Below are 22,296 nucleotides of genomic sequence, written 5' to 3' on the forward strand. Positions count from 1 at the left end.
CCGTCTACAGTTGATAATTGTCTTGTATTTTCTTGTCATGACATGATAAGTAAGAGAGGGGTTCGCTTACAGCCAAGGACGTGGAGGTGAATCCCAGACATCTGGTCTACAGAAGAGGAAGTACGTATTCTTTCCGTTTTCATACCAGAAACTCACTTTTATTCGCAGCCTCAAAAGTCTACGCCGTAACGTTAAATTCCCGACAATGTCTTATTGGAGACAACTTGCATCCATCATGAGGAGAGGGGGATCTTCTTTCTCCATAGTCTATACACACAAGAGATAAGAGGCTCCAAATTGCCAACTAGCAGGTCTTGACTAACTTGTTCCAGTGACGGCATAATCTGGGGTGAGGGGAACGGGGAACCACCTGACAAGGGTTCAATGCAGGCTTGGCTTATAGACGAGCTTATTGTAGGTTGGATGACCAATAGACATTCTCTTGTTACTACAGTTGGTTCCTGTTTTGAAAACGAATGAATTTCATAAGAGTATAGCACAATGGTTGCAATCAGAGGTATAAACTTTGTATGTGTAACTATGAAAACAGAAGCTGTCTCAGTTATTACCGTCAGTAGCTGTGAAACATCCACAGCCATCTCTCGGTGTTACTTACTTTCTATTAAGTAACAAGCTACTGGTTCTCATGTGACCCCCAACCTGTCAATTGATATATGGATCAATCAGATAAAGAATTGGTTAATGTTATTCCCTAAAATGGAAGTGTCTAAGCGATGTATATCCTTAGCTTCCATCTTACCGCTAGATGCCGCCAGTTCCGCCCTGACACATATATGTCAGCAGAAGTGGTCTTAACTCCGCCTAAGCCGCCTAAATTCAAGTTTACAAGATATTAATTCATAATCCATGAATGCTCATAGCAGTAGGAAATTTATTCCAAGTACAATTAAAACCTACTGCTTATTTATTTCTGCAGTGCATTGTACCTAAGTTAATTACTCTAACAGCAGTAAAATATCAGCTATAATATCTTACAATGTGATAACCAGACTGCCAGTTCTAACAGCGAATTATATTAGCCATAACTACAGATTAATAGATAGTCCAATTGAGAACGAGCACTCGTCTTTACTTGTCGCCTGTCCTTTACATCTTGAAACTCTTGTTAAACTGCTGCTTTAACACTGACACTGTTATCTCTATCAGGATTGTGGCGGTGGATGTGGCTTGCATCCAGGACTACGCCACACTTTTTCAACAACAAGCTGTCTCGATACTCCCCTATCATCGATGTACTCTTCTATGCTGAAGGCCTATATCAACTAATCATTCTCGACATGTCGTCCGCAACAGTTTCGAGAAAGGTTCTCGATGAAGCTCGGAACCAGAGAAACCGATCGGTTTTCCTGCGTGACATTATCGTTATTCGTCTCATCAATGCTTGGTGGATAGGCACCTTTTTCCAGCCAGATGAGTTCTTCCAGTCTCTTGAGCCAGCTTGGAACCTGGCTTTTGGATCCCAGAGCGGTGCTTGGTTAACATGGGTATGTTATTTTCTTTGCATTTATTGAGGTATCTCCAGTCACTAAGGTCATTGTATTTCTTCATTTTCGTGAAATATTATGTTGTTATCGACAACTGTCAACATCACTTACACCGTTGACCAAGCCAATTCATGGATACGCAACTCACTTTCCCCTTGCGTCTCTACTTCACCAAACCCTCAGTATCACATCTAACCTTATCAAATTAGGAATGGCAACATCAACTTCGCACCTCTCTTCATCCAGCTCTCTTCGCAGGCGTCTACCTCGTCGCCGATTTCATCTCCAGCCATATCCTCCCCATAGGAATCCTCCGCGCTTCCATCCTTGTCGCTGCACCCCAAGCTCTCCAAGCTGTAATTGCTGGGCTCGGTGACTGGTACACCTGGCAGCTGGCCGTGTCTATTTACGGCGCCAATAGCAATGTCTCATTCTTTGCTGTAAGTTTCTACACTTGAGATCTCAGAACCATAAGCTAACATAACCGGGATACAGCTCTTTCTGCAACTTTTCAACCCTTGGCAATGGTACTGCTCCACAAGAACCTTTTCCAACTCTCTGGAGATGACTCTCACTGTTATGGCCATGTACTACTGGCCCTGGGAGCTTCTCGGCGTGGCAGAGACGACCAAGGAGAACCCCAAATCTGCCCCTATTCTCAAGAATCTCTGGTCACTTCGGGCCTCTCTTTGTCTTGCAGCTTTGGCTGTGGTTCTCCGACCCACCAACGCCTTGATCTGGACGACTATTGTCCTCTTCACTATTACCCAAATCTCATTTCAGGGACCTTCACCTCTTAGTCTTTCAATAGTTTTCACACTGATTCGCGAGGCCATCTTATGCGGTTCTCTGATCCTAGCCATATCCGTTACCTCGGACCGTCATTATTTTGGCTTTTGGACGTTTCCTGCTTACAATTTTCTTCACTTCAACCTATCAAAGGCCCTCGCCGTCTTCTATGGTCGTAGCCCCTGGCACTATTATTTCCTCCAGGGACTCCCCCTGATTTGCACCACAAGCCTTCCGTTTGCTGTTGCTGCTCTTTACAAGCCATCTGCACATGCCACATCGGCACAGCAATCCAATGTGCTCAAAACATTGGCCTATACTGTTTTCACAACTATTGGTGCCTTGTCGCTCATCACACACAAAGAAGTTCGCTTCATCTATCCTCTCCTCCCAGCACTCAGTATACTCGCTGCTCCTTACGCTGCCTCATTCTTCACATCCCAGCCAAGTCCCACCACCAACAATCCTCGTCCGCGACCTCAGATCCGCAACAAGCCCTACCTTTTTATTGCCCTTGGAGTCAATGTTTTTCTCGCAGGCTACCTATCTTTCTTCCACCAGCCAGCTCCACTTGATGTCCTCACCTACCTCCGTCATGAGTACGAGCGCATCCATCCGGACTCTGTTGCACTAGCCCAAACCTCTCACTTCTCTGCCACGCCTGAGCATGAGGATGAACTCTTTGCTTTATTCCTGATGCCTTGCCACTCTACTCCGTGGCGTTCACACCTAGTCTATCCTGGTCTACGAGCTTATGCTCTCACCTGCGAGCCTCCTCTTCACACTGAGCCAAACACTCCCGAGAGAGAAAACTATCGCGACGAGGCTGATCGATTCTATGATAGCCCTATCCCTTTTCTCACCTCTGAGCTATTCAATCCGGCCAAGGCCCTTGCTGTTCCTCGCCATATCATTGGCTTTGAAGGTATCGAGCCATGGCTTCAAGAATTCATCCAAACCCCCGAAGCGCAATCTCTTGGATTGAGTCAGGTGCGGCCTGTCTGGAAGGGTTTCAATGGTCTTTTCAATGAAGATTGGCGGCGGTCAGGAAAAATAATTGTCTGGGACACTGGCGTATATGACAAGGCGCCCCCTACAAAGGAATTGTGAGAGACAGTCTTTCACATTTTAAAATAGAGTAGTGTACACTTCTTTCCAATGTACTGTAAGAACGGAAGTTGTAGTTTAAATAGAACTCCTACTAATCAAACATATCGATTGCCCTGGCACATGTTTGGGCTCCATATCGTTTTGATAGTGACCTGTACTCCATGACTAACTCCTCCACCCGCTTAAACGAAATAAAGCTCTCTGGCACACTTTGCTACATTACATGTATGTAATCGACTTGTAAGGGTGGTTGAGGGGTCAGAAGGGTCTCGTCGATAAGCCCATCTTCCACTATCCATGATGCTTTCCATCTCATTCTCCCAACAAAACAAACTAAAGAAAAGACCAGTACATTGGTATCACCTTTGCGATCACTCCTAATTTTCCTTCTGCCTAAACTGAAACGACTCCTTTTGCTATTGCTACTGTTTCGGTGCTTCTGCTCCTGCCTCTGGCTTTGGCTGCTGCTCAGTATGAGGATGCTCAAGCTGCTCTGGTGATGTCACAGCTGTTTGTTTGATAGCCTCAGCGGGCTCCTCATGTGATTTCGACTCTGCTGGTAACTCGGACTCTTTTTGTGCCTGCGTTTGCGTGGCCATAAAGGTGGGAGCTGAAGGCGAAGTTGGAGACTGCAATGGTGACGAAACCGGGGGTGTGTCCACGTCAAGCATGGACCTGATCTTCTGAGCATGGGGCTTTGGTGATTCCATCGTAGCTTGAGTGGGGGATTGGGGTTGGTCTTGGACTGGGGGCGCTCGTTCTTGTACTTGAGCTACAGGTTGGACTGCGAGCTGAGCTTGGGCTACAGGCGATGATTGAGTTTCCACCTGCTGCTGCTGGGTAGGTGATGTAGGTTCGGGCTGTACCATTGACACCGTGGCAGTCTGAGGAGCTGTCGCTCCTGTAGATAGTGGCGCCGCTGCATTGGTAGTGGAAACCGCTGGGGCAGCTGCTATGGCTGCAAGTGAGGCGGGCTGCTCATCCGTGTTCACATCCATGTTCTTCGGCGGAGGCGAGAAGCTCGAAGCACCTAAGCCAGGGCGATCAGGGGGAGGAGGAGACTTAGCCCTCCTTTGTTCTGCGTTCTCCTTTGCTTCACGGTACTTGTTCCTGATCCATCCTATGGGACCCTTGGAATCGCTCTCTCTGCCTTGGTCAAAGCTGCCGTGCCCTTCAGCAACCATGTAAGGTCGATCTGAGCTCTCGCTTTTTCGGGGTCTGTGGCTGGAACTGGAGATTGATAAGTTGCTGACATCGCCATTATCATTCTGTCCAAGGGCGAGGCGGGGCGAGGTGAGACCTGCGGATGAGCCGCCGTCGGCATTCCTACTTCTTGATAACCGCCAGCGTCTCTTCTTTTCTCTCTCTGCTTGATCGAATGTGCTGACTGACTGCTCGTCGAGAATTTGATCCAGGTCCGATCCTTCGTTAAAGGATGAATGCAAAGATGTCGGCGGTGATTTCTTCGACTTCAATGTGTTATCCGGATGCAGGCTTTGGTTCGATGACGCTTGGGATACTCGTGGAGTATGTTCCGATGACACGTCGCTCTTCTGCTGCGTCAAAGGAGCAGCTACGAGTTGAGCATCGTGAGCATTTTGCGCATGTATCCCCTCTTGTAAATGCTGCTCGTGTTGATGTTGTTCCAACGCTTCTTGATGCCTGTCTTCTAGGATGGGAGTGGGCTGCTGCTGCATGATCTGTGGTTCCGGATCGTATTGCTGCTGATGGTCCATAGGGTTGGGAAGCTCGTGTCCCGGGGATGTTGACGTTCCATGTTGGTATGTCAACGAGGCAACAGAGCTCTGTGCACTTGGGTTCAAGCTGCCAGGTATTCTTTTCTTCTTTAGCTTGTTAGGTTGCCTCTTGTCTCCAGTATCGGTGTTCGGAATTGAACGAAAAATGTTTGTAAGATTCCGCTGAGTGGGAGACTCTTGCGGCACTTCAAGAAGCCTCTCGTGACTTCGTCCTGTTACTGGGGCTTTGCTTGGAGTAGCATAGCCACCATGAGCAAATTCTGACGAACGTGTTGATTGGGGAGATTCTGCCACGCTCTCTGTGGGATTGACCTGAGTCAAAGGCTCAAGGTGAGCGCCGGAACGAGGGCTTGCGCCATCGGTTCGCTGAAAGCGTCCAGCGCCAATAGCAGGTGATTTCTTGGATGGCACCGTATTGCTCCTAGCCAAACCACCTGTTGTTGGCGTTGCTGTCAAGGCTGGGCTGTTCGGTGTCGAGCTTCCGTCATTTCTGGAGTTTCGTGACGACACGGATCGGTTCCTGCGAAGCTTGCCGTCTCGTCGCACGCTATTGGCACCGGCGCTCGCGTTGGATGCTGATCGGCCCAAACTTGTCTGTCTAGCGGGTTGCGGGGTGAGAGGACCGCTAGGAGTGCTGCCGGACTCCACTTCCTTCTTGGTCTTTTCGTCAGCAGCAGTGCCTTGCATGCCAATGAGGAAATGATCTTGGTTTTCAATCAGAAAGATGATAACGCATTGGTTCAGTCGGTATTCCTCGGGAGCCATGGCGTGTGCTGGGTGAGAAAGCATGCCCGGCTGGAAAATGGCAGCCAAGTTCTGTGAGTTCATTCGGTTCTCATCTGCTTTGGCAGCAAATACTGCGAGAAGGTCAAGAATGTAGAGCAGCAGCTGTCGATTCAGAGGGGGCAGCTCAGTGATGAGCTGCTGATACTGTATGATGGCGGCTTTCTCGTTGAAGTTCTCCACGAACTGAGGACCCTCTGCGTCACCTACAGCCTGCTTGGTTGCGCCTCGGAGGGGATCGCGGAATTTCTCGTAGAGATCGAGGGGAACGACAGGCTCAGGAAGGTCATTAAGGTATCGTCGTAAAACGTTGGCAGCGTCGTGTACTGTGTATCCTTCCCAGACGAGACCCTTTCCGTATCTGTCGGGCGAGTCGAATATGGTCTTTAGCTCCTTTATCCTCTTTTCCGAGCCGCTAAGACGGAAAATTCCTTCGATATGGGTAGCTGGGACAAAATGTCAGCATTTTTACCCTGTCGGCCACTCCAGGCAAATCAACCAACCTTTTTCTTTGAGGAAGACGCCGCATTTTGCGACGACAATGGGAACATAGCCGTAGATGTAACTTTGTCCCTTTTCATCGATGAGTGAGATCGCAACATTGGCGTATGTTATACTTTGTCGTAGAGGCACACCAAAGATGCCTTGTGGTCGGGTTTCTAAAGTGTTTGAGTCAGAGACCATAGGCAAGAAGTGGGGGTCGGCCGTATGCGCAGTGGTTTTTGGACCATGGGCATTACACATGCGACAGGCGTGAGAGAGGGCAGCAATCTACAGAAGTACTTGACTTCGGCAGTGAAGCGCATCGCGACAAAAGTGCCGAGGAGTGAAACCGTGCCGTATCATGACGATTCAGCTTGAAAGGAAACCCGGCAGTGTTGCGCAGGAAGCAGTGAGAGGGGGGAAACCATACCCTGAGGTTCTTGATGCTTTGAAGGCAGCTTGAAGCCCTTCCACCATGATTTGAGATCGCGCTTGCTAGGCGGGGAGGCTGCACTGTTGATTTGAAGGGTCGGCTGGTTAGCCTGGTTAGGGTTCGAAGCGGCGGACGTCATGGCGAACGGCTGAGTATGCCAGAGGCGAAAAAGATGACTTTCGAAGAGGAAGGAGAGGGTGACGTGACGAAGGACGCTACAGCTGGGCCGGCCCAGTTGCCAGAGTCACGATGGCTGGGCCTCAGCCTCGATCGAATTCGAGGTCGAAGTCAAGAATGCGGCAAGGTGCGCTGAGCGGTGACCCGGGATCGTGTTGTGGAGGAACACCGGGTTCAAAGAAACGGAAGGAGGTCGAGAAGATCGAAAACCGATAGGCGACGGTGGGCTGAAGGGCACGATGCGAGGCTAAAGATCAGAAGCTAGAAACCAAGGCGTCGAGCTGGGGAGCTCAAACAAGCGAGCGAGGGAGTCGAGGGCAACAGTGTGCGCGCCAGTGTATGATGAGACAGATCGGTCGGTGATTGGTAGCGTCAAGGGCGTCAGAGCGGTAGGGCGTCAAGGCGTTAGGCGCTGGTTCAGTTTGGTTTGGTACAGTATCCAGTCCTTCCTTGGCTTGAGGCACAGGCTGGCGTAAGCAAGAATGGAAAAGACAAAGGCAAAGGAGAGCGATGGTGATTGATAAAGCGGGTTGAGAGAAGAAGCGATGCGAGGCGAGGGCGCCTTGAAGGGGTCGACACCGTAGATGATTGCTCAGGTTGATGATTATCGCGTTTTCGCAGTATGGTAGGGAGTGAGATGTACTGTAGCAATAGAAAAACAGTTGGTGGCATCAACAACGAACGGGAGGGAGTAAGATTAAACAAATCCAACCTATCCAAATCAATTGATGTCAGGCGGGGGAGGCTTTGGAGTTGGGGGGGCCAAAAAGCTAGGTACCTCTCTCTAGACCAGACCAGGTATTGTAGGTACCCGTAGCGTTAGTGGGCTGGTCTGTGTTATATCGTGTTGTGGATGACTTGGTCTGGGCTGGATCTGGGTCTGGGTCTTGAACTAGCAGCAAGGCAGGCAAAGGCAACCAAAGGGAAGATAGAGAAGGGTAAGGGTAAGTGAGATAGTGGAGGTTGCAAAGTAGACCGGCCAGGGTGTAGGGGATGGAGTCAGGTACTAATAGAGCCCTGCCCTGTCGTTGAGCGAGAATCAACGGAAGCGAGTCCGAAAAGCAAGAATTCAAGATGTTGAATTCGCAAGTAATAATTTGAGGCCGTCTTTTAATAGAACTGGCCTGCCCACCGATAAAAGATGCAGGTGGTGGCTGTGGAAGTGAGTGGTAAGGGTATAAGGCAACTTCTTGTTTCGTGTAAAGTTGACGTAGGTTCCTTAATTGCAAAATACCTACAGAGTATAGCCAGGTCTCTTTCAGGCGTCGGATGTTTTTAAGCGAATGGACGAGGTTTGTTGTGAGTCTAACAAAAGTACGGGCTACAGACACAAGTCCTGACCACGCTCGCTGTGCTTGGTTGTGTTTACACTGAAACCGAATATACACAAGCGATGGTGATGGAGCTTGAGGTATTAGGGCAAGCGAATTGCGTTGGGTACCTGTAATGAGTTGGGATGGAAGCGAGTGACCAAACAAATGAACGAGCGTGAGAGCAAGAGCAAGAGTGACAGTGAGAGTGAGAACGAGAGTGAAAACAAGCAGGGATGATGGTAGGAGGAAGATTGAGGTTGAAATTGAGATTGAGAGAGAGAGGGAGGAATACGAGAGACAGATTAATAACTAAGATGATGTATGCATTGCATTGCATTGGCGCGCTACTGTGCCATTCTCAGACCCAGCTCAGGCACAGCACGGTACGATTCACTTGGTTGAGGTAAACTTTGAATCTGACTTAAAAACTCAATTGTTACTGCAATGCAGCCTTCCGTTGATATCGGGTTGAGTATCACTATCATTGAGTCGTTACCGTTACAGTGCAGCTGCATGACTCCTGCAGGCAACGTGGAATACAGCACGGGTACAATGCCAGTTGCTCAGGTACTAGCAGCAGTCGTTGATTTCTTCAATATAGAACTGTTGTATGTTCAATCAATAGAATATGGAGAACCATTTGAGGGGACAGTTGCTGCAAGCGGATGCTATTCTTTGGTGGATGTGTTGGTGCTGAGCAATATGTACTAACTAAAGATAAGTAGTTTAGAGTATCCACCTTTGATGCCATTGCGTCGTGGACAAATATGGACATGGAAATAGATTTACCAGGATCCAAGCTTGGAACTCAATCAAGTTGATCACTTTGTTTTCTTCTGTCCTGCCCTACGACGGCCGGCAAGGGATTGGACTCTCCACAGTGACGAGACTTGACCGGCGATCACAGCTCAACTCAGATGCCTTGGAGTATATTCTTGATTCACCAACGTCCACAATGCAAAATACTATGTTGTCCGTTGAGATTGGCATTTCTTATCACGCACTTGAGTCACTCACATTCGCAGAAAATAAGGGCCCCCCAACTGAAACCACTACTGCGACCCAACTCCTATGGATCATGATAATGGAGCCCGGCACTACAAGTAGATACATAAAAGAAATACACCATGGACTACAGTTGCAGGTGCCTAGATTGTAGGTAGTTGGCTGCCTCCAAGTGTCTAGGTGCTTGATCTTGATTTACAGGGCTCTCGATAATGGACCACCTTTTTGTTTCGATATTGGGCTAACAAGTTAGGGTGCATATCCCAATCTTGCCTTGTCTCTTGTGCAACTGCAGCAAAAATAATGAAATCTGGGTAATAACCCGGATCAAGCCAAGTCGTCAAATGATTTGCAACCATCCATTGATAAACACATGGATAGTATAGTGCTGTACGTAATCATCGACAATCAGGGTCCTGCCGCTATGTTTCCATATTTGGCCCTACTACCCAACGTTATCTCCAACTACGTCAAAGAGTTGCAGCATCACACGTCAGTCTCTTTGTTCAAGTCGCCTGCTGCATCCCTCACCAGCTGCTGCGCCTCATCCAGTTCCGAAAAGAGAAAGCACTTGTCAGCGGGATGCCGCGTCGATCAGTGTTTCAAGATTTTGCCATCTGTAAGTGAAAATACACACAAGAATAGCAACATTCCTCTCTCGGTATACATCACTGGTCAGCTGGGCTTAATGATAGCCTGATAGGCACCCAGCTGCCGGATAGACTAGAGTACGTGGTGGGCTGTAAGCGAGCTGGCTCTTCTGATCTACAAAATAATGGTGAGGGGTAACTAAGCGAGGAGGTTCTCGCATGAACGATATTCTTATGATTAAGCACACATTACGTGTGAATCATCTTGAAAAAGACAAGAATAGATGTAAAGCATCAAGGTCAAGTCTGCAGGCAGTCAGGCTGGCCATTCTTATTTGGTGGTTGGAGAAAAGTAGATCTCCACCATCATGGATACCTGGCTACGTCAGACCAAGCCATGCCCGAACAGAAGAAGCAGAGAAAACAGCACGTTGGAAAGCAAAATATACTGCACGGGTGAAATACAACAGACAACAAGTTACATAATTGATTCGACAATATACGTAGTGCGTGGCTAAGATGCATAAAGAATTGTAGCTGTAAAGTCATGGTCCGGTAGTGTACGGATAGACTTAAGCTCAACCAATCCGGGGTAAAACGATAATGCGATCCCGCCGATAAGCCGAGCCTTCCAAGCTCTGTGCTGCTTATCTCAATCCTGGTTACGGGTACAAGGTCAAAATTTCAACAACATCGACGTCAACCCACCACAACGGCCTCATAACCTCTAATTTATCAACCACATCACCACCCCTAACCCGCCAAAATGGATATGTACGCTCTCGCTCTTTCGAAAACTCTCCGGCCGATCATGATACTGACCATGTCTTTTCAATTGCAGGCTTTCAGCCGCCGAGCAGCGCACTCTTGAGCAGCGCATGCAGAAGCGCCAGGTCAAGGAGTTTATGGGTGTACGTCTATCCCCGAGACAAATCGTCCCTACCAATTCAATACTGATTACCGTCATGTAGGCTTTCGGCGGTCTTGTCGAGCACTGCTTCATGTCCTGCGTCGATGACTTCACCTCCAAGGCTATTTCCAACCGGGAAAGCGGCTGCATCAACCGCTGCGTCCAGAAGTGGATGGCCTCTCAGCAGCGCATCAGCGACCGCTTTCAGGAGCACAACGCCCAGCTCACAGCTCAGATGAACAAATAAGCGCGACAAACTCGGAATCGCGGCGTGTACGAATAGGAACAAGGATATACCAACATAAAACTCCGCACGAGATCTACTCTTATGGCGTCAGTATACTGGAAGGCCGTCTCCCATGATACCGGAAGGGGATGAAACGACGACGATGATATCGGGCGCCGCAGGTTTTCTGTAGCGCCAAATTGTACTTCTACATTATAATGGGGTATAGAAATGAACGGTTGGGCTTGGATCTAGCTACTTCACGGAATGAAAATATGACCCATTTCTCCTTCAGTCATAAAGTCGATAGGAAGACTCGCTGGTCGTTGCTATTTTATAGTTCAAACATGGCCCTCATGCTGAAACATAACAATTGTGATAAAATACGGTATTGTGAATCGGCATAGTTCAATAGCTGTAGCCATCCATTATCAAATTAATCAGATAATATTCTTATGCCTCTGCGCAATGCACATGACCCATTTCCAACGCCAATGACCTAAGATACTACTGGTACTATACATCTCGGTAATAATCGCTATTTTCTTCTCTAAAAACTTTCATCAAATTCAATTCTCTGCTTCATCGCCCAGCACATCCCGGATGGCGTCCAGTTGAGCCACAGCTTTCTCCTCCAAAAGACTATCGTATGCTCCGGCGACGGGCTTCATACCCCGCCAATCCATTTCTCGTTGTCCCAAAGGCATAAGTCGTTCCTTTAGCAGCTTCTTTGTGCTCAACCAAAACTCGACGTTTTCAAGAAGGTTTGCTGAATCCCATTCGACGTCCGGAATATCCCGGTTGTTGTTTACGCGAAGAGCAGCAAGCACTCTTGTGAGGAGAGCCAGAGAATGGACTTCAGAAATAGCCACAAGCGTCAGGTAGTGAGGCGACGCTCGAGACTGCGTACGGCTTGCCCCTGGTGCCTCAAAACGGTCCACGCTTGCCTCCAACAGGTGTGGGAACTGGTTCAACACGTAGGCAACCTCTGGAGCGATGGTAGCGCCCAAGGCTGTAAGCAAGTTCAACATCAGAGGAAGTAGTCCCTTGGCCCAGATACCGTAGCAGCGTTGCACAACAGGAGAATCTGAGTAGGGGGAAATGTTGGATTTGAGCATAAATTTTGTCAGATTTGCTGATAGAATGTTGCTCAGAATTCCATCACAGGCCATCTGCTCCGCAATCAAAGGTAGAGTAGACAGTTCAAGCAAGAATAACATACTCAGCTCGCCATAAATGGGGTCACCTTGGTCAGACAGCCTATCAGCCCAAGAGTAGAGGGATGACACAGCATGGAGAACTTGATGCTCAGCCATGATGTTGAGAACCTGGGTCTGTGATTGCTCCATGTTAGGCAGGCTGAGGCATGCTTGGAGGATGGCTGTCAGTAGTCCAAGGTCTTCCGGCGACACGCTGGTTTCATTGTCGTGGACCAGGCTAACTAATGCGCGGAAACCTCTGCCAACAACGCGGTCGAGGACATTCAACACAGTTTGCGTAACTGTCACTGTGGTTCCCTCAAACACATCTTGGGTTTCTTTCTTACCAATAGTGTGGTACGCGCGCAGAGTGACGAAGAGGGCTTTCAGCAGGGTACGATAATACGAGATAGACTCGGATCCCCAAGGCTCTTCGACTCCGTTCATCGTACCAACGAGAGTTGAAAGAAGCTGGTTGATGTCCTTCACTGGCACAGAAGACTTGACAAGTCGTTGAATCAACACAAGAGCGAGGTTGGCCCGGGATTCAACCAACTTGAGGAAAATATGCTCAGGCCCAGGAATGCCTTGGTTTGCATTTAAGCATTGCTGAGCAACCTGCAACATTTGTTTCTCAACAGTGTCGTTCTTGGGCAGGCATGTAGAAAGTTCAACAAGCAGGAACTCCCAAGCATGGAAAAGGGCCTAGTTATACAGTTAGTTAGGGTGACTGGAGATGGGAAGGGTCAACTTACAAGCTGAGCATCGACAAGGGATAAGTTCATGTTTGCGCGTTCCATCTCTGCCTTGAAGCCATCGTCCTTCCGGGCCTTCCAGCCAGGGTCAAACCGGAGCATCTCATCAGCACGCTCGAGGTCGTAGTAGTAGCTCTTTCCTAATTCTCGTGGCTCAAGGGCAGTTCGCTTGAAGTAATCCACGGGACAGTCAGAGTACTTGTTCGAAAAGTTCCTTGCGAAATTGTTGTGCAAAGACTTGTTGTAGCCTCCAACCTCAACTCCGTCACGAAGGTAATAGTCAAGATCGCTGACGAGATTCTTTGCCAACTTATCGGAATTGCCAAGATGTCGTGAATGGTATAGCTGCATAGCAAATGTCTCAGCAACGTAGGCGGCCAGTCTTGCCTCGAAGCCGGCACGAACAGGATCACTCTTCACAGTAAGGTTGGATGGCTTGAGTTCCCGAACATATGCTCTGAGACCATCCAGGTACGCTGTGTCTTTTTGCAGTGTGAAAACCGTCCAGGGCCAGAAGTTCTGAGCCGAGGCAACGAAGTCGAGTATAACTAGTGCTTCGCTCACTTCAAGATCCTTCAGCTTTCCAAGCTTGGCAAGTCCTGTGGCGAATACTGAGTTGGAAGAGACATCAGTCTTCTTCTTGTCCTTCATCGCCTCTCTTGGGGTTTGTCCTGTAAGAAGACAGTTAGACATCCACTGCTGTCTGTTTCTCAGGATAGCAGAGAAGAATCTCCAAGTTGCCTTGACTTCGGTTCTTAATTCGAATGGCTTTCCAAGAGTTGACAGAAGCTGCAAGAAAGATTTGGAAATTTGAGGTCCAAGATAACCGAGTAGCGAAGGAGGCTCGCTTGAAGACTTGCCAGCATTAACAACCAAAGACTCTAGAAGCCACATTGTAGGTCTGCGATAATGGTCGGATGCTGCACACAGACGTGCGAGCAGGGTCGAGCTCTTGAACAGATAGGTCTCGATCATGCTGGAGGATTGCTCAAGATAATTTGCAACCCGCAAGAGAGTAGCCGATAGCTCTAGTACAGCGCTCAGCTGTAAGTGAATCATCTCTACACGTCTTGGGTAAAGTGTGCTATCGGCCGTTGTGAATGCTGTAATTAGGGAAGATAAGAGAGGCTGGAAACGAAGAGACCCAGTCGAGGGCGAAACAAAGCAGTCGATAACATAGGAGGCGGCTGGTCGAAGGCAAGAAGTCAGATTCTCCGAGGTAGACGAATCGCCGAGGCTATAGCTGTACGAGATGATTTTGTGCAAAATAGGCACGACGTCTCGAAGAATTGATGAGCGGCAAGTATCAGACGCAAATCTCCAAGTGGATGTGTTCTCAAAAATATCGACTCCTGCTTGAGCAATCGCATAACTGACCTTTGCCAGCACCTTATCGGCTGTACCAAGCCAAGGGTTCAAGTCCGACTTGCTTCTGCCGGCAGTCTGAATACCAGCTCGACGCTGAACGGCTGAAGTCATGGCAGTGTCAATCAGATTGCCGAACAGGCGTAGACAAGACGACAAAAAGTCAAGCCTCTCCTGAACTAAATCGAGGCTACCCACAACCTTGGTGAGCTTACCAGCTCTTGACTCGGAACTCAATAGCTCGCAGCGAGAAAGATAGGACCAAACTCTGCTGGGGTAAATTGGCAGAACCGCGTCCAAGAATTGAATGCAAGAGGTAAGAATTGTCACAACGACATCCTCACTCTCTGCAAGGTCGACCTGCATATAATAGTCCATTGTGTCACAGATTACTGTCAACAGATCCCTCCCACTACCCGCATCGATGTGCTTCTTAGCCTCGGAAAGAATATCGTTGTCCGAAAGCACTAGGGCTCCGCTTGTATCTTCTTGAGCAGCATTCAAGTGTTCCATACGAATGAGTGTCGCAAACAGAGAGATAACTTCGGCTGTTTCCTCAGTTTGGAGCATTCCAAGTTCAGACTGATATCCCTCCTTCATCAAGTTGATCTCCAGTCGCCGACCCAATAGGGAAATCGTCGAGTGAGGGTACTCCATTGAGACGACTCTGCCTGTATCTGTAACAAAGCGGCCATATGTGCCAGCGGGTATTCTGTACGAATCATCTTCGGCACGCCTACCGCGCCACGAGGGGGATAATGAGATGATAGGGATGTCCTGCAGCAGGCAGAAAGTGTTTGTATTCTCATCCTCTTGTGCGAGTTCATAATCTTGAAAGTGGTCAGGGAGAACAAATGTTAGTGTAGGTGTCACCCGAAGAAGGTTGAGAATCATCTGCGACCGCTCGCTATCTCGAAGGCTCGTAGCGCTCGCAAGTGTTCGGCAGAGAGTAATGAAGGGCATGAACTCGTAAGGGTACCTGTCAAGGGCTTGCTGGAAGAAAAACTCCAATGCGAGGTCATCGTTGAGCATGGAGGCAAGGATATCCTGCTTCTCGGAAAGATTTTCCTTCGACGAGAGATCCCAGTAGTTTCGGCCGGCGCTAAGAACAGAAAGCAAGGCACTTATGGGTTCTGACTGGTAACCAACAATGGGGTAGGAAACCTTGAGAAGTTCCAGGAACACGTTGCGAAGTCGAGAACTGAGCAAAGGGGTCATACTGCCTTCATCAGAGGGGCCTAGGCTTGATGCCATATTGGATATGACATCAAAGACTCGCCCCTGAGCTGTGACCGCCGATGCAAGCTGCTCCACAACAACAAGATCCTTGGAAGCAGTCGCATTTTCAAGAAAGCCGTCGAATTTTGAGGATTCGATGGAGAAGATGCTCCCTGCCGAGTTGCGCCTTGCAACTGGACGGATCACACCTCCAGCCTCGAAAGTCTCCCGCGCATTCTGTTGCAGCAAGTTGTCTCGTTTTTCCGTTCTGGCTTGATAAGATACGTTCATACGATGTAGGAGCAATGTCCAGGCGAATATGACAGGCGAAGCATTCTCAGAGTCGGCATCTGCTGCATTAAGCACACTCTTGTGAACTTGCTCGAGGACATCGGATGAGAGAAGATATGTATCGTAGGTAGTGTCGGCTTGAGTCGCATCCTCCTCTCTCTCGGAAAGATAGGTTAGCGAGCGAGCTGGCTTAAGTAAAATCAAAGACACGGCGACTGATAGTGTTTTCAAGGGCGTAATTAATGGAGCAATGCTTTCGTGGATCTGTTGTGAGTTAGTAAAAGTCATGCAAGCATTCGAGTTGAGCATACCGGCTGAACAGCGTCAAAGAATCTGTAGACGTCCATCAACGAGAACCACTGATTAACAGCACTCGAGGGCGCAAACTCGTCTCCAAAACTATCCACTATCTGGAACACAACGGACAGGGCGTGAACAGCTTCAGTTAAAAGAGTTCGTATCCAGTCAATTTCAACCTCCTCCGTCACCCACTTTTCGTCGGTGATAGCTTTGAGGCCAGATTCGATGCGGCTCATGGAATCTGTCAGAATTTGAAGATATGTAGGCAGTAGGGGTTCCGCATCGTCACGCGCAGGCAAAGTCAGTCGGTAGGTCTTGGCCAGGTCGAGATCGACATTGGCAAAGGTAGGTAGTCTCCCGTATAGCTTGATAGAGTTGGCGTAGTCCGCAGACATCATAAAGAAACGGCGTTCGGTAAGGTATGTATCGAACAGACGTCGCTGTCTCGTCTCGGTTTTCTCGAACTCGGCCCATATCTCCTCAGCATCCAACGCAGATGCTGAGCCCAAGTCTGACAGGAATCCCGACCCTTGGCCATTGTGAAGGCCGGCAGCTTCCTGCAAGTTCTTTGCATCCTGCGATGATAGTGGGCCACTAAGATGGCGAGCTGGGCGAGACTGGTGTTCGATAACGACGATGCGGAGAGCTGCAACTAGGTTGATTTTGGCATTCTTGCTGAGCCATTCGGCATCCTTCTTGATCGACTCGATATCGGGTCGCCCATCCGAGCTGGCGGGCACGTTTATCGGTGCTGTTTTTGTTTGAAAATCTTTTTTGGTAGTTTCGTCTGCGGGTGCGAAGGTGCTGGCAGGATCCTCAAGAAGACGGTGAACATAGTCGTCGCTTAAAAAATCGATAACAGCAGAGCTCGTAGTCCTCTGGCCAGAGCTATCGGAAAGCGCAGTTGCTATAAGCTTCCATGAACTGCGTAGGTAGTCGGTTAGAATACATGTTTGTTTACATAGGGATAGCCGCAAAAGATGGATACTTTGTGATGGGATTATAGAACTTACAGCAGTACCCTCTCCCCAGTCAGGCATTGCTCTAGGGAGGGGAAATATATGCGATCGGCCACCGGCGCCATTGCAAAGAGCGTCAAAAAGGCGACAGTGGCATGCGATGCATTACCTTTTGACTAGGGTAAATGCGAAGTTTGATGCTTGTTGACGCGCCTGGTCGCGATGAGCTTTGGCTGAACAAGGTCAACTTTTTGGTAGCTAGAGAGCTGGTTTAGCCGGCGTTTAGCCCTTAATTCACCTGCAACCGCTTATCGGACCTTGGCCACCTTAGGGTTGGGCGTGGAATGCACTGTAGAGCACACTGTAAAATGCATTGTTCCTGCACCTATAGACCAGTGCGGATTCAATTGCCGTGTACCGGTGAGCTGTACAAAGGCGACTTCACTTTCTTTGTTTGATGGTTTATTAACCCAGGTGAGTCACTCTTTCTCAACACCACCGTTTGATCTCACGAGAATCAATCGAACAAGAAGGAGATAATATCTTCAAAGGATCTTTCTTTTTTCTTCTTGTGTGTGTGTTCAAAAATGGGTTCTTCAGATATTATTGATCACTCTCCTCACCAAGGTGATCCCTCACCTCCAATCCCAACCGCTTCCAACCTTATTGTCATTGACAACTACGACTCCTTCACTTGGAACATTTATCAGTACCTTGTTCTTGCTGGAGCTACAGTCACAGTCTATCGAAATGACAAGATTACTGTAGAGGAATTGATTGCCAAGAAACCCACTCAAATCATTATTAGTCCTGGACCCGGTCATCCCGAGACTGACTCTGGAGTGAGCCGCGATGTCATCAAGCATTTTGCAGGCAAAGTTCCAATCTTTGGTGTCTGCATGGGACTGTAAGTCTCTGAAAGTCTGCAAGATGTCTGCCTCTAACCTCGTTACAGCCAATGCATTTTCAATGTCTATGGTGGAGAAGTCAGCTCCGCTGGTGAGTGGCTTCACGGCAAAACTTCACCTTTGACCCATGACTCCAAGGGTGTCTTCTCTGGTCTGAGCCAGGGTGTACCAGTCACTCGGTATCATTCCCTTGCCGGTACCCATGTTACTCTGCCTGAGGATTTGGAGGTCTCCTCCTGGGTTGCCAAGCCTGATGGCTCTCCTGGTGTCATTCAAGGTGTGCGTCACAAGAAGTACACAATTGAGGGTGTTCAATTCCATCCTGAGAGTATTTTGACCGAAGGTGGACGAGCCATGATCACAAACTTCCTTCGCATGCAAGGGGGTACCTGGGAGGAAAACACCCAGTTCCAAAAATCCGGTACTGTTGCCAGCGACGACTCGACAGCGCCCAAGTCTGAACAGAACAAAAATATCCTGCAGCGAATTTACGAAAGCCGAAAGGCTGCCGTGGATGCTCAGAAGCAGATTCCATCTCAGCGATTTGAGGACCTCCAAGTCGCTTATGATCTGAATGCCGCCCCTCCCCAGATCCCCCTTGTTAGCCGGCTACGAGAGTCTCCCTTCGATGTTGCTCTCATGGCTGAGATCAAGCGTGGTTCTCCTTCAAAGGGCATATTTGCTCTTGACATCTCTGCTCCTGCCCAGGCTCGAAAGTACGCCTTGGCGGGTGCCAGTGTCATCTCTGTTCTTACAGAGCCTGAGTGGTTCAAGGGTAGCATCGAGGACTTGAGGGCAGTCCGACAAGTTTTAGACGGTATGCCTAACCGGCCCGCGATTCTGCGAAAGGAATTCATCTTTGATGAGTATCAGATTCTCGAGGCTCGGTTGGCTGGCGCTGATACTGTCCTCCTCATCGTCAAGATGCTCGACACTGAACTTCTGCATCGCCTGTACAACTACTCTCTCCAGCTGGGAATGGAGCCTCTCGTTGAGGTCCAGAATGCTGAAGAGATGACAACAGCAGTCAAGTTGGGCGCCAAGGTCATCGGCGTCAATAACCGTAACCTGGAGAGCTTTGAGGTGGATCTCAACACAACCGGCCGGCTGCGCAGCATGGTACCAGAATCCACAATCATCTGCGCCCTTAGCGGCATCAACACTCACGACGACGTTCTAATGAACAAGAGGGATGGTGTCAATGCTGTCCTTGTCGGTGAAGCCATCATGAAGGCGCCCGACGCCAGTGTTTTCATCAGTCAGCTGTGCTCTGGAACTGAGCCCGCAGCCAAGACAGATGCCGTATCGTCTCTATACGTCAAGATCTGCGGCACTCGAAGTGCTGAAGCTGCACGCAGGGCCGCTGAGTCAGGGGCAGACTTTGTGGGCATCTGTCTTGTTCCTAGTGCCAAGCGGTGCATCTCTCACGAGACCGCCCTTGCCATTTCAGAAGCTGTGCACACTTACCCCAGCACTCGAAAGTACGAGACACAAGTGGCAGCAGTAGATAACAAAGCCAAGGACTTTTTCGAGGCTGCAACTCAGAGGCTCCGCTGCCCCCGACCTCAGCTTGTCGGCATCTTCCAGAACCAGCCCCTGAACGAGGTTCTTGAGAAACAAAAGCAATACAACCTTGACCTCGTACAACTACATGGTGATGAGCCTATTGAGTGGGCCAATCTCATTCCTGTGCCAGTTGTCCGATGCTTCAAACCAGGTCAGGTTGGCATTGGTCGTCGCGGATACCACACAGTTCCTCTCCTCGATTCGGGCTCTGGTTCTGGAAAGCTTCTTAACGTTGCCAATGTTCAAGCTGTTCTTGAGAGTGATCCTGAACTCCGGATATTTTTGGCAGGAGGCCTCAACCCCGACAATGTCGCTGAATCTGTCAAGGCTCTGGGTCCTCTAGCTGATCGCGTGATTGGTGTTGATGTGAGCAGTGGCGTAGAGGAGGATGGAAAGCAAAGTCTCGACAAGATCACGGCATTCATCAAGGCTGCTAAGGAAATTCGATAGAAGGTAAAATAGAATTCTTTACTAAGGAGTCCCAATTGAAATGAAAATTTAAAATCTATTCGTATAGTCATTGTGACAGTGCGGATCAACCTCACTTAAAATTTGGGTAACTCGTAGGTGTACTGTTGGCGTTGGCGTTTGCCGGTTTTGGAAGCTGCTCGGCACTGCAACTCTTATTCACTGTCTCTGCCTCTCATTATGTGGAAATAGTCAAATTCGCAGGCAGCAATTATTTTACTACTTTTTAATCTTTCCAATCCACATTTCTTCTATCTCTTCACTCTCTCCTCTCTTTCTCTTTAACATCTCTTCATCTCTTCACACGCTTCAATCTCAAATTCGATCAATTCCAAGCAATTCAATCTTCTACCCCTTTCCCCTGACCCTTTATCTTTGTTTCCTTCCTTCCCTTATTCCCACTAAAGACTTGATTCAACTTGCTCAATTATATCCTGCTCTATCCCTTCAGTATCTACCTATCGCCAGGTTCTTGTTACCTACACGAGCACGTGCTTTACATCGACTCTCCGTTACTTCTTTCTCCTTTACCAACTTCATCTCTAGACAATCAAGCAACACCAATGCCGAGTCAAATATTTAAAGGAAAGATCTTCGCCGCTGCGGGACCTCTTCCTGGACAATTTACCGTCGACAATGTGAAGCGATGGACTTCTCTACGCAAAGGCGTCTTCCTCGATGATTTCGACGAGACTGTCACTCATCTCCTCTGTACCAGAGAGCAATGGGATGACAAGGTCCCTAGAAGTATATCATTATTTTACCTGATTCAATTGCATCTACTTACAACGAACAGTCAAACAGGCCTTGAAACGTCACAAGAACTTTCCGATCATCCACTGCGACTGGTTCGAATTCTCCACGGTCAATGAGAAGAGGTTGCCAGAGAGAGACTACTCCATGAGAAGCCTTCAGGCAAAGCTGAACGCCAAAAGACGAGAGAAAGAACGATGGGAGAAGGGTATTCAACAGGGCAAGAAATTTGTCAACACAAGTACGGCGCTCTCTTCATTGTTTGTTTATGATTCAGGCTGACAATATCACAGACTTCTACCATCTCTATCGAGACCGCCTCAATTTTGTCTACGAGGTTGACATCACTCGAAATGATGAAGCGACTGGCGAGATCGGCCAGAAATATACCCTCTACGTAAGTTCTATCATGTCGTACGTAGCTTCTGTCCCTATATTAATGTTATCCGCCCAGTTGTGGGAATCCAATGCAAAGCCACATTTGTACTTGTTTGCAGCCCGGTTTCTTAAGCGGAAAGGCAGCACTCAGCCGTCCTATCACCGCCCTAGTCCTTATGAAGGGCTATGGCGGAAGGAGATGGACCTTTTCATGGATTTCTTCAAGAAGAAGACAGGCATTGACTGGCAAGATCGTGTGAGTCTGGCCAATACGCAGCCAAGTGCCTACTTTCAGTATACTCCTCCGGTATACCAATCCCCTGGATCTGTTCCAATGCAAGATACTAATGGTATATAGGCCAAAGGAAGACCTATCGGACGGCGTCTCCGACATGACCTTGACTATTGCCGAGAGATCAATGCGGAGATTCTAGGACTCCCGTGGCCCCCGGTCGAGGATTCTGAGGGCACGAAAGACTCATCGGAGAACGAATCTGATGCGGGTCCAAGACCATTTGAAGACGAAGACGTTGTTATGACTTCGCCACCTGATTCTACTCTTGTTTCGGAAGACGAGTATCAGGAAACCGAACAAGAGTCCAAGTCAGAGCAGAAGCAGAACTCTAATACTAGTCCCGGAAGCCCTAAACATGATGCGAAATCAATGACCTCGCCTTACAATCCAGATGATGCACCAACTGAGGATGTCACTCCTACCATCGACACGCAGTCTATCGAAACTGAACTTTGCAGCACACAAGTCAAGGGAAGACTCGAGACTCCTCCACATGATACGGAGGCAGATGCCAAAAGTACCTCGGTTGGTTCAAATTCTCCAGACCCTGAGGACACTCCTGCCTCTCCAGCCAAACCTGCTACCCCAGCCCCATCCATCGATGAGAATGGTATCTCAGAGTCTTCCAGCGACCCTCCCGTGATCATTGACAAAGATACCGGGATGGGAATTTCGCTGGAGTTTGAATCACGAGAACCATTGACTTAGGAATCCATCGGGAGGCTGGGTGATTTCGCAGGCTTGCTTCCTCGCCCAGCTT

The 22,296-nt window shown here is 48.7% G+C and overlaps 6 protein-coding genes across 6 annotated transcripts; 4 read left to right on the plus strand and 2 right to left on the minus strand.

Moving 5' to 3' along the window:
* Positions 1 to 1,298: 1,298 nt before the first annotated feature.
* On the plus strand, positions 1,299 to 3,404 carry FSST1_010804 (protein GPI10; the record flags this gene model as incomplete). The annotated part of the gene is made up of 3 exons (XM_083233872.1): positions 1,299 to 1,505; positions 1,715 to 1,945; positions 2,001 to 3,404. The coding sequence occupies 3 exons, from the start codon at positions 1,299 to 1,301 to the stop codon at positions 3,402 to 3,404; spliced, it is 1,842 nt and encodes a 613-aa protein (XP_083080500.1).
* Positions 3,405 to 3,826: 422 nt separating this feature from the next.
* Positions 3,827 to 6,999, minus strand: FSST1_010805 (Rho GTPase-activating protein; the record flags this gene model as incomplete). The annotated part of the gene is made up of 3 exons (XM_083233873.1): positions 3,827 to 6,390; positions 6,448 to 6,603; positions 6,858 to 6,999. 3 exons carry the CDS (start codon positions 6,997 to 6,999, stop codon positions 3,827 to 3,829), a joined length of 2,862 nt encoding a protein of 953 aa, XP_083080501.1.
* A 3,712-nt stretch (positions 7,000 to 10,711) lies between these two features.
* FSST1_010806 (protein transporter TIM9) lies at positions 10,712 to 11,102 on the plus strand (the record flags this gene model as incomplete). Its single annotated transcript, XM_083233874.1, has 3 exons — positions 10,712 to 10,719; positions 10,787 to 10,856; positions 10,917 to 11,102. 3 exons carry the CDS (start codon positions 10,712 to 10,714, stop codon positions 11,100 to 11,102), a joined length of 264 nt encoding a protein of 87 aa, XP_083080502.1.
* Positions 11,103 to 11,650: 548 nt separating this feature from the next.
* FSST1_010807 (nucleoporin subcomplex protein binding to Pom34-domain-containing protein) lies at positions 11,651 to 17,293 on the minus strand (the record flags this gene model as incomplete). Its single annotated transcript, XM_083233875.1, has 4 exons — positions 11,651 to 12,985; positions 13,036 to 16,173; positions 16,221 to 17,133; positions 17,223 to 17,293. The coding sequence occupies 4 exons, from the start codon at positions 17,291 to 17,293 to the stop codon at positions 11,651 to 11,653; spliced, it is 5,457 nt and encodes a 1,818-aa protein (XP_083080503.1).
* Positions 17,294 to 17,755: 462 nt separating this feature from the next.
* Positions 17,756 to 20,092, plus strand: FSST1_010808 (indole-3-glycerol phosphate synthase-domain-containing protein; the record flags this gene model as incomplete). Its single annotated transcript, XM_083233876.1, has 2 exons — positions 17,756 to 18,075; positions 18,124 to 20,092. 2 exons carry the CDS (start codon positions 17,756 to 17,758, stop codon positions 20,090 to 20,092), a joined length of 2,289 nt encoding a protein of 762 aa, XP_083080504.1.
* Positions 20,093 to 20,673: 581 nt separating this feature from the next.
* On the plus strand, positions 20,674 to 22,244 carry FSST1_010809 (BRCT domain-containing protein; the record flags this gene model as incomplete). Its single annotated transcript, XM_083233877.1, has 5 exons — positions 20,674 to 20,857; positions 20,907 to 21,104; positions 21,157 to 21,260; positions 21,318 to 21,548; positions 21,600 to 22,244. The coding sequence occupies 5 exons, from the start codon at positions 20,674 to 20,676 to the stop codon at positions 22,242 to 22,244; spliced, it is 1,362 nt and encodes a 453-aa protein (XP_083080505.1).
* Between the last annotated feature and the right edge of the window lie 52 nt (positions 22,245 to 22,296).

The sequence above is a fragment of the Fusarium sambucinum genome, chromosome III (genome assembly GCF_050947815.1).
Source record: "Fusarium sambucinum isolate potato_lamoka chromosome III, whole genome shotgun sequence".
In the NCBI taxonomy this organism is placed as follows: Eukaryota; Fungi; Ascomycota; class Sordariomycetes; order Hypocreales; family Nectriaceae; genus Fusarium; species Fusarium sambucinum.